The 12,094-nt window shown below is 35.2% G+C and overlaps 1 protein-coding gene across 2 annotated transcripts in view; it reads left to right on the top strand.

Moving 5' to 3' along the window:
* LOC125655595 (ataxin-7-like protein 1) overlaps window positions 1-11,593 on the top strand; it is a 20,722-nt gene extending 9,129 nt beyond the window's left edge. Inside the window, exons 8-11 of one of the 2 annotated variants that reach the window (XM_048885933.2) lie at window positions 1,489-1,619; window positions 3,876-4,713; window positions 6,380-6,440; window positions 6,663-11,593. In XM_048885933.2, the coding sequence (XP_048741890.2) occupies window positions 1,489-1,619; window positions 3,876-4,713; window positions 6,380-6,440; window positions 6,663-6,997 (1,365 nt within the window). In that variant the 3' untranslated portion in view covers window positions 6,998-11,593. The remainder of the gene's footprint in view (window positions 1-1,488; window positions 1,620-3,875; window positions 4,714-6,379; window positions 6,441-6,662) is intronic. The other variant, XM_048885934.2, reaches the window with a different exon arrangement.
* The last annotated feature ends 501 nt before the right edge of the window (window positions 11,594-12,094 follow it).

Here is a 12,094-nt window from a genome sequence, read left to right as displayed (position 1 = left end):
CCTAAATCACAATAGAAATATTTCAATCTAATTAAAATCAGACTTCTTAGATCTGCGCCGTATACTTTGCGTAAGTAGATCTGACATAACCAGATTGGGGGTCATGTTCATGTGAACATTATGTTAGCCAATCAGCGGGTCACCTATGAAATCGCCGGTGTTCACAATTCAAGGAAAATAGGTGCGATTGTTTGGTTTGAAAGAAAACACATCGCAGCTAGATGTGACTTCATAATAAACAGTTTACGTCGACTGGCGTTATATTCCTCGCGTTAATTACATCTTGAAAACTATACAAATCCTACCCATCCCTATTCATACATAAATCACAATTCACAATTAATTTAATCTGGGTGTATTTTTAGCCGAGTTGCAACGAAGTTGAACTCGGCTTCTGGTTTGGTGATGCGGGCGGGCAGTTGGGCGTCAACAATTGGTTTCCGGATGATTACTCGAAAAGTTTACAATCTAATCAAATGAAACTTTGATATATTGTTGGGTACCAGGTAAGGAAGACCCATATTAATTTTGGAGAACAAAGGTCAAGGTCACTGACCGAAAATAGAATGAAAATTTCAGAAAAATTTGGTTTCCGGATGATAACTCAGAAAGTTTATATCCGAATCAAATGATACTTAACGATATGGTTATGTACCAGGTAAGGAAGACCCCTATTGATTTTGGAGAAAATAGGTCAAAGGTCAAGGTCACTGTGACCAAAAATGGATTTAAAATTCCAAAAAAAAAATTGGTTTCAGGAGGATAACTCGAAAATTTTTAATTTGAATCAAATGAAACTTGGATATATTGTTAGATACCAGCAAAGCAAGGCCCCTATTGATTTGGAGAGCAAAGGTCAAAGTCACAGTGACCGAAAATAGATTGAAAACTTCAGACAAATATGGTTTCTGGACAGTAACTCGAAAAGTTTAAAACTGAATCAAATGAAACTTGATTATATTGTTGGATAGCAGGTTAGAAAGACCCCATGCAACTCGGCTCATGCACCCCTGGGTGCATATATTGATTTTAGATTGTATGTTTTGTTGTTTGTATGAATGGAATAGATTAGGCATTACTGCGAAGTTTAAAATTCCTTGTGTGAGAATACACAATTTTATAGTGTGGAATAAACTTCATGGGAGAGAGATTACTGCAACTTGTTTATGATTTGCCGGGAACCGCCTAAATAGCCATCATTGCCTGTATGGCGCAATCTGACTGGCTGACAGTTCTTGTGAATATTCCAAGGGAAAGGTCATGCGGACATGATTTTTGTGAGCATATCCTAGGATCTGATTTTAATTAGATTGAAAATATTTGTGATGGTAATTCGAACATGTACTATATATGTATGTATGATTTAGAGAATCATTGATGTTCAAGAGAGAATGTATATTTTATGTTAATTTAATGACGATGATGTTGCGAAATTAAGACATCAGCTGATGAACAGTAATGTATCTGTTTTGATTTCTGTGCTTTTAGATGTGTACATTTGGAGGAAGACTCCACACGATAAGCGGACGCCGGAGTTATGTGTTTGGTCGTAAAACAGACATTCTCAGGGCAGCATTCCTTAATGTGCTTGAAAAGCAACTCAACCCCCCACCACCTAAGTAAGTCCCGTACCATTACATATTGTAATAGTTATTGTAAGTTCGGTTATTACACATTGTAAGTCTTGTGTTGTCATGCATAAGTCCCATGATAAATATCATCTTTGGGGCGGAATTGTTAAACATTAGAGGATGCACAATGAATAAGTTTGGTTCTGCAGTTTTTTAAGTCAACTCGCATAGCTACTCCTTGGCATTGGGCCGGCTCTTTGGATTCACCGTTTCACTACCACCCTCATACGCAACTGAATATAGTTTGACTGGCAGTGTATGTTAATTGATCTGTTAATTGAAATCGTCGCTGAGCACATAAAATTCTTAATAATGTCAACAGAACGCACACATTGTTTGTGAAATAATGTGAAAATATTTTACAATCGGGCGTTGATAGCAGATCTGCAACTGAATACTGTTGGGAGGTGAGACTGCGGATATGAAAGCAAACACTGCATGTCTTTCATTGAGTTTAAGATTTGTTAACATGTTAATAAAGTTATGTATGATATATTCAAATTTTAGCCAAACAATGATGGTGAAAGACTTGTGATGTCTATCGAAATGATATTTTTAATTGCGCATGAATATAAGGAGGGGGAGGATTAAATGAATAAGGACTTCCTATTACTTGATAACTTTCCATGAAAATAAATGATGTGGTGATTCTTGAACTGATGTTCTAACAGAATTCTGATGAAAATTTATCTGAAATGAATTAACGAATTCTATATTAATTTTGCTGTGTGTAAATAAATTAACAAAAAACGAGTTAGCATCAGTTACATTCTCGCGTGGTATTTGGTATTTTGCGGTAATACTTCATGTAAACAAAACAAAGGAAGAGGCAATCAAGATATTTGAATACTTCAAGAGAATAATTTGTATCGATAACTGCTGCAAATTGTGTTCGGGCTGTTGCTTTTTTGTCCTTTGCAGTAGGCTTTTGATATTTGATGTGTACCAATACGGAATCATCTTGTGCAGATGTGCTGGGTATCATGGATAGTGACCTTTTATCTTGAACTTTATGTTCACACATTAATTTAAGCTTTTATGGATAAATTCCTCAAGCCGATGTGTCGTGTTCCTAGTTTGTGACGTTGAAATTGCACAGATATCTAGTTAAGCATGATATTTATGCATGTACATTTTGTTTTACCATACTTCAAAGATTAAGAATTTAAGCTCATTTAAGATGGTGCTGTATATACTCTCCCTTGTTGGACTCTGAAGCACTGGAGGCCTTAAATGAATTTAAGTTCTTGAAAAATCAGGTTCATACATCTACATGTGATTTCTCATAAATCTTGAAATTTCAAAGCAGTGAAATGTAAAGATTGGGTACAGGAAGTAACAGTGTAAATAACTAATGAATAAATACCTTCACTATAAATCCCCACCCCTAGGGCCTGAAAATTGGGGGGAAATGCACTTCATGTGTATAATACGCAGCTAAATATTTTGAACAAATGGTAATCTTAACTTCATACTTAGCAGTAATTTTCAACGAATATTTTTGCAGAAATAATGAAATCTAAACAACGATTGAGAATTTGAAAACCGCGTCGTGCAGCTATATTTTTGAGATAACAATCGTGTTGACTTGAGAGCTACATCTCAGTGATCTTCACTGAATATCTTCGGGGAAATACCTGGGTAATCATCATGTTAATTTCAGCAAAGCACAAGATTTTGTAGCATTAAAGTTTTAACAGACTCGATAATTTCTTTGTTGAAACTGATAATCAATGAAATACAAATGTAGTCAATGTTGTAAAAATAAAATCAGAATATTGAACAAGCATTCAATTTGTTGTAATAAACTCATCCCCAGTGATATACTATGGTGCGATATATCAAACCTCTCGTTAATTCGTAAAAATGATAATGATCAAAGGCATTGATAGGTCTTGTAAATAATTACTGCCCTGACTGTAAAAACATCACCATTCATTTATAATTCTTGATAACTATCATTCCAATTGATGTTGAGATCAGGTCTAGTAAAATCTTAAGCTACTTGTCCAACTGGTCAAATTCTTTTTAAAGTTAGTATTGAGCCTTGCAGTATTGGTGAAGAAGTTGAAAATGTTCAAAATTTACAGATGAACAGAACATGTAGGATTCAGAGCACTAGTTATCTGATTAATATCTTCAAAAATTTGATGAGGGGAGAGGTGTAGAATGTAAAATCTACACAATAACATTCATGGATCATTGGTATTCTGTATTGCTAAAGGATTGCATTTCTCATTTCAGAAAATTGTGCGTGGAATCGAATCTTCCAAACGAACCCCAGGTGGTGGGAAACTTGGACCCATACGACTTCACTGCTGTGGATCCAAGACTGCAACAGAAACAAAATCCATTATTAAACTCCAGTCACAAGGCAGGATCCAAATCAAAGTCCAAATCCTCATCCAATCCAAACCGCAGCAAATCAAAAGACAGTTTACCTGGCTCTAGAAGTCCTGCCCAGACAAACAGTGCTATCCCTGCAGCAAGCGCCGGAGTGCCACCACTGAAACGTAAACGCAGTGGTGGCGCTCTGACCAATTCTAGTCCTTCCTCCCTGACCGCCGCGGCGGCACCAGTTCTCACCACGGTCAGTATAAACAACACGTCCGCTGGTCTAGCCGCTATAGCCATTCCCAGTGTCAATCTAAGTAACGCTACAATAGGTCACTTTAATGCCAACTTGTCGGCCACTGGTGGAAAGAATACCAAGAACAATGTTTACAAAGATGTTGGGTTTGTGGTGACGAATCTGGACTCCGCTCTTGTGAATGGACAGTACATGATTACAAATGCTCATCAGACTCAGTCGCTGGATGACAAATCATTACAGCAGGCACATGTGATAAATACTAAAAACAGTCCAAAGATCCTGAACCTGGAGACCATACCGGGTCTACAGAAAGGCTCTCACAATCTCATCAGCATGCAACCATTGCTGCTAGACGGATCTATGCAGCCGGTTACTGCTGTCTTAACCCCAGTTTCCCTAGCAACGACCCCTAGCAATCAAATAGTGTCTGTGGGAAACACCACTTCTCTCACACCATCTAACCAGAACTTGATCAACAGCATCAGAGCAGTAAGTGCCGGCTCAGACTGGTATTACAGTCTGCTTATAATCACTCTCTCTGTTCTAATAGAAAACAATTATACTTTAATGATAACATAGATAGGAAAACTGCTTGCTAGAACAATTATTTTTTTATTTTTGTCACTTTTGTAACAGAAATTTAATGATATGTGCATGTAATATACATTAAACACATTTCTAAACAATAATATGGAATAGCAGCGTTTTTTCCCGTGATATAACTGGTACCGATAAACAGTAGCATTCCCAATGCCAAAAAACATTGATTTTTCCTAATTTGGAGACCTAAAATTCCCAATTCACTTGCCAAAAAATAGATTGCTGACATTGTAATGTACTTAGTCTGAAATGTTGTACAACTTAACTAAAATGTTCACTTTCGGTATTAAATCGAAAGTACAGATCATGGCAGTGCGTGTGTTGTAGAGCTACGATGATTCCTGATGTCTCACAATAGCAAATATTACTGTAAAAATTGTTTTATTCTTTATTTCTTTTCTTTTAGTTGAAATCATTTGCCGATACATTGCTAGAAAATTCCCAATTTGTTTGATTTTGATGCTATTTTTCCCAATTGAATGGGTACCGGTACCAGTACCAGTGGGTAGAAAAAAACGCTGAATAGTATACATGCCTTTAAACTTCCAGTTCTAGGGAGTGGTAGAATACCTCAAACAACATGCACTAACAAATTGTATTACCTAACCATGTGATGGACACACTGGTCAGAGCGTTCGCTTTGTGACCAGGAGGTTGTGAGTTCAAGCCCCACTCATGCCCTGGCCGCATCAATCAAAAGATGTAAACATAGGTTGTGATTGCTCCTTCGCCAGACGCTCGGCATTTAAAATAGAGAATCAGATATGACCTTAAAATTGGAGGTCCTGTGTGACAGCAGATGTAAGCACGATAAAGAACCTCACTTCTACGACCATGAACACTAAGCATAGGTCTATATTTGTGGTACTTCACCTACAACTTGTGACGTCTTAATATGAGTGAAAAATTCTCAAAGGGACATAACTTAAACAAAATTGACTGACTTAAAAGGAAAAATAAAACTCACCCAAGCACGATTTTAGATAACCTACAATCATGTACTACATCATTATGTCCCATGTACATGTATTGTGTGCCTGTAATAGCACTTTATAAATAGCCCTCATTGCTCTGGTTCAAGCCTGACTCCAATCTAAACTTAGTATTATGCGTATGGTCTTAGCCTGGTGTCTTCATATGACCTCCATACTACAGAGTCCTCATCAGAGCAATTGATGTATGGGTTCATTCGCAAAAATGTGCTGACATGAAATCAAAATTCATGTGACAAAAATCTCACTTCAATTTATTCATCACATACTTACAGTTAGTCCCAGTATATCAGTCCCACCCAGATAACCTGAGTTAATGTAGTCAAACCTCGTTATCTCCAGATAACCCGAGTTAATGCAGTCAAACCTTGTTATCTTGAACTCGATGGGACAGAATTTTTTTTCAAGATACCGAGGGTAAAATAGTTAAAGTATAAGTGGTTGGGACTTCCATATCACTTCGACATATAATCCATGGTGTTCAAGATACCCAAGTTCAACTGTACATGTACTGATATGAAGTTTTATGAACAGGTTGATAAAAGTACAAGTTGTTTTTGTAGGGAGCAGCAAGTCCACAGGTCGCTACATCTCTCCACAATGGATTATTACAATCCTCCTCAGGTAGAACTCAGAAACACGTCATACAATTTTCTTATGATATTACAGAGGTTATTTCTTTTATCAAAACTATGTGGTATCCACAGTTAACTTTAGGCATAGTTATCCATCTAATTGGACTAGTTATATAAAAAGTACCATAGTTCTAGGTGAAACGCATTTGTTTATTGTGAGTAAATGCTTATTTATAGACAAGATTCATGTGCTGAATATTTTGTTATTCAGATAAACTTGTCAACAACCGACACAACTTGTTACATCATAAGAAACCCATGCATTCCCAGGCGGCAGGAGGGCATGGGGTGATAGGAAACACGGTAATAGCTACCAGCACCGGCCCTCAGGTCAGCCAAATCTATGCCACGCACCTCCTCAAACCCGGCAATCTCCTCATCGGCAAACCCTCCAACAAGTTTGCTGTTCCTACCGGGTCACTAACCCTGAACGTGGCCAGCCTGGGAATGTCCGGTGTGGGTCAGCAGCCTACGTTATACATAGCCAGCAACGATGAAATGTCTCAGCAACAACATGTGGTCAGTTCTCCCAGTCACATGACGTAGCAGCAGTTCATGAAACCATGAACTATATATCTACCAGGTGAAACCTACAGCCACAGACAGTAGTGTCAGAATCTGTCAATCACTCCTGTGTGTCATCAGGAAGCTATTTTTAGGAAGTGAAGAAAATGAGTGTTCTATCAATCATCTGCAAGTACCATACATTTCATGACTACCAAAAAAATTTACTGAAATTTTAGAATTTGTGTATAAATCCATGAAAAATGTGAAAAAATTTAACACCAGACCATTTTTAAAGTCTTTTTAAAGGTTCTATGCACTTAAGTACTCATAAGAATGTTTGTCCCGGTCTCTTAATTTTCTGCACTTCATTTTTGCTTTTCCTTTATACTTCTCTGAAGGCCACATAAATTTATTGTTAGTTTCTCATCAAAATTTGCAAAAAATATGGAATGGGTTCATGGATATTGAAAGGATGAGTAATACACAAACATTGAAACCATACAAACATTTATTTTGAAAATGAACTCTTTTATAGATTTTTATTTAGATATGGGTACCCATGCCTGTTTTTCAATGAAAACAGACTTACAAAATAAGGTAATGATGTACAAAAAAATGATACAGATTCAAACTCACACTTGAAAGGCCTTAATAATAAGTATTTTTAACAGACTTGGTGTGCATTGTGTATGGACATTTGAATATTTAGTATATATGATTATTAAGTTAGGAGTTTTTCAGTGTATAAATCGTCGTTTAATAATTTCACATCAGTTTAGGAGGTTATATCAGTTTCTAAATTTTCATTGAGAAGCAAGCCACAAATTGTTTCTTAATTATTTTTTTTTCAACAGCAAAAAATCTTCAAATGGGATCTTTTCCTTGGGTGTGGCCATTTTTCCATCATGATACATTAGTTCAGTCACTGGAGACTGTGAACTATACAAAATATCAATCTTGTTATCCTCGGTTTAAAGGTTGTCAATTTGAAATCATTGAAAATAAAATAAGATTTTATTACATTGCTGTGAAAGAAGCATATAGATCGCTATGTATATTTATGGTGCCTGCACCAGGATTTTTAACAGAAAGTGTGGGACTGTGGCTATAGATCAGGTTACCAGTACAACACAAACACATGAAAGTGCTCTGCTACATTGTGAAACATTTTGATGTTCACCATTGTGCTATTGAATCATTTATTGGTTAGTACACACATCTCTTTGATGTGAATGAGTTACTCTACTCATGAACATGACAATACATTGCATCATTATCCATGTGTAAATCAACAACAGGGGAATGATGGTGATTTCCATGTTATCATCCAAGATGATTTCTTCTCATTTTAAAGTGGTGATTTTCATTAACACCAAATCATGAATTTTTGATAGTCATGTATTGATTTTGCAATGCTTGAAAAATCTTGACATTTTCTTTACAGAAAAATGTTTGAAATATTGTCAATTACAATTTAGATGCCATGTTAATTGCCACTCAACATCCTTTACATTGTTCAAACAGCATTTACTTAATTAACTACATTAACAATTAATAGAAATTATCCCATCACACTGACACTGTGTTATTTCAAAGCATTTAATGGATTAAATGTGATTAATGAAGGACCACTCAGTAGTGTCACCAGTGATTTCATTCATCATGCCCCCCCCCCCCCCCCTATTTTTTTGACAGTGCTATCAATAGAAGTGTTTGATTTAGGAAGGATGTGAAGTACTCAGTTCCTCCCTTTAAATATAGTGTCTGTGATATGTGTGTGTATTCCATGTACAAGCTGATGTTGGTGTCAGTAACAAACATGTACAGTTTATTGAACAAGAGACGAGATGTCTGATGTAAATATGTACATTAAACAAGTTATTTATGAAATGCAAACAATATTATAAAACTGTCAGACTCTATAGTAATATATTACTTTTTATGGGGTTATATTATTATTTTCTGTGACGTACGTGTAATTCTGTTTATACGAAGATCTCTGTTGGAAGAACATGTGTAAGTTTTTTACAACGAGCTGTTCTATTGTGATACCTTGAGCTGAGAAAACTGTCTGTCTGTGCCTCCAAACATCTACATAAAGTCATTGTGCCAAAACACTATATCTAAAATGTACAGGTATTAAAATATGCTGGATTCAATGAAATTACTGTACAAAAAAAACTTCAGTCTCAAGGAAAGTATCTAAATTGTATGTGGTTAAATTTATTACATTGTAATGAAATCTTCTCACTGCTATTAAAAATTCCGATTTTTGATTGTCATAATCTGTGAATATTTTGAGAAAAGTTTTTTTTTTTCTTTTTTGTAATTTTAGTATGTACAATATGTAAGATTGAAGTAAGGAGTAAAAATTCACTCATGTTAAGAAGATGTAGGACAAATTGTCAAAAGCTAATCCATGCAAGTTTTAACTGCAATAGGGCATATAAAATTTGGCAGGAACCAAAAGTGGAAAAAAAATATGCAATATGTGTACAGGTTCATTTACGTTTTGATGGTTGAGTACATTACAAACTGATAGTCTGGGAAACACTAGTATATATGTTGCTTGCACACACTGCTGGTTATAAAAAAAAATTTTTCTATTAACACCAATGGACTTGAATCATTGATTTCAAAGGTTTTAGTTGAATACTACAAACTTTACCAGAGAAGAGAACTTGAGAAAATTCTGAAAGATAACTTATAGAGTACTCAATAATAAACTTTTAAGGATCTGGATTAAATTTGGGATTTTTACAGAAATTCAGACATTAAATTTAGAGCTACCTTTGGGGTGTGTGAAAATACACCTACATGTAGCAATCAAGTTACTCGTTAATTACAAGAATAATGTCACTTCCAATTCTACATGCACAGTATCAGTAATTTTATGCATCTGTCTTGGCATTTCATACATGCAACGTTGATAATGAGCCAGTTTCCATTGAAAATGATTTTTCTTTATATTTTGATAGCATTCATCGTATTTGGTTATTTACAAGGATTCCAAGTCAGGTATTGCCTATTCTGTCGTATTTTTCATTTCACTGAGACCAGTTGGGTGGACTATAAAGTGCTAATATTTTTTAATCAGTCATCATTTAGTTCAGGACAGTTTTCATAAATCTTGAGTATACAATGTTAGGTCTATTCATCTAATACAGTGTTTGACTTTTTCTAAGATAGTTAAATTTCACATTAAAAAATTTAAAAATTGCAATGAAAGCTAATGAAGAAGATTTTTGTGCTCTTTTCTGTTCACAAACATATGAGATTATTTTGTGTAATTAGTAAATGTTGAAACATTATATATGGTTTTGTACCATTGACTTGGAGGTTATGAATTGATCAACAAGAGGCACCTAAAAAAATCCATGAGAAATTAACCCTTTTTCCTGTGTAACTAGAACTGCACATTCTGATTGGCTAACGAGCGGAAATTTCCCAGTCTTTCTCCTATTTGGGATGTCATACTGGCACATTCCTAATTTGCATACTGATATGCTTACACTGGAGATTTGTTTCACAGATTGATAACTGGGTTACATAGAATATAGATATCTAGGTCTAATCTGGCACAGGAGAATTGACCTCAGGTACACGTTAAGTGTAAGGATGTATTGAAGTTCATCCTAGGAGAAATCCCCAAGCAAACTGACTAGACCTACAGTACTGATGGTGTGATATATATATGTAATGTTTTAATAGTATTTGTGTGAAGCCTAACATCACGTCGCCTACTACTCACTTTCATTGTTGTGCAATTTGTTCATTTAAAAACATGATCTCCATTTCAATGACTTTGTATCCAAAGAGAATTTGAGATTACTGCATTTATATAGCCCTTACCCCACGTTTTTATCTTGAGAATGAATTAAAAATTGCTGAGGATTTCATATTGACCTGTACAAAATGTCTCAGGTAGAGGACTAGCCATGTTTTGTGTAATGTACCTTGACATTTTCATAATTCCAGTTTTGAGCATCTTTTTTTTTTTACAGTCAGAACTCCTTTTAAAATTGTGTTCATGAATTAAATGAAGTACGCAAAGATTTGATTGTACATGTATGACTATCATGACAGATTTCAAAGACACTTGGGATGGTGACTTTAGTGTTTGTCATGGTATTTCGTGGGTCAGCTCACTAGTATTGTTGAAGTATTAAGTCACATATCTTTTGTTCAAAGCTTTCCATAAGTCATCCATCAATAGAAAAGTCATCCATCAATAGAATTAATATGTTGATATAAACAATTTTTCTTCACATTTATGAATACCATTTCTGGAGCAAAGCTCTTGCATCGGGAGATAAAAGTTTTATTTGGCAATTATTACGAGTTGTTTCATTGTTGATCATTGTACAATGTATTCCATTTGTTGGATTTTTGATAATATTTGTTACATTATGGAAATATGTCATCTGTATATATAAGTTATTTTTCATTTTTGATATCTGAATGTTTCTGTTACGGACTTGTTTTTTTTTTTAAAATAAAAAAAACAATAAATGGAGAGAGGGTCATGAAAGCTGCCAAACTGTGTGTGAGAGAGAGAGTTATTAAATTACTGTTCTGTTCCTTGTACATGATGTACAATTGATGGAGCAATAAAAATGTATTACCAGTATAAAATTGGGAGACTTGTGGTTTTTCTTGCAGAAAAATGAGGTAGAATTGTTAAATAAGAGCATTATACACTTGAGTAACTGTTCTTGAAATACCCATTTGAAGAATTCTGCCGTTGATGGAGAGCTATGAGAATGAGAAAATTACCATATAACGGTAGGGGTTTGTCACAATTTTTTGCTTACCTGCAACTGAGCCAAAAGCTCGAGAGTTCATTTTTGATTTGAAATTTGTCCCGTTTTACGCCATTGTAAACTTTACAATTTCATTTTCTGCTCCAGAGTCAATTTCAACCAAACTTGGCACAGAGTTAAGAGAAGGGGGTTCAAGTTTGTTTTTAAAAAAAAGGAGGGGGGGGGGGTTGGCATGACTCCAAAACAATCTTTATAAATCTAGGGACATGATTCAATCAAAATAGTATGCAGTCATTCCCAGTTAGTGGATTGTTCAAATCAATCCCACATGGTAGGTGTTGGCCACAAAACGGATACAGTTTTACATGGGGAT

Source organism: Ostrea edulis, chromosome 7 (assembly GCF_947568905.1).
Source record: "Ostrea edulis chromosome 7, xbOstEdul1.1, whole genome shotgun sequence".
Classification (NCBI taxonomy): domain Eukaryota; kingdom Metazoa; phylum Mollusca; class Bivalvia; order Ostreida; family Ostreidae; genus Ostrea; species Ostrea edulis.
The sequence above is the reverse complement of the archived record's forward strand: the minus strand, read 5'-3'. Positions and strand labels throughout refer to the sequence as shown.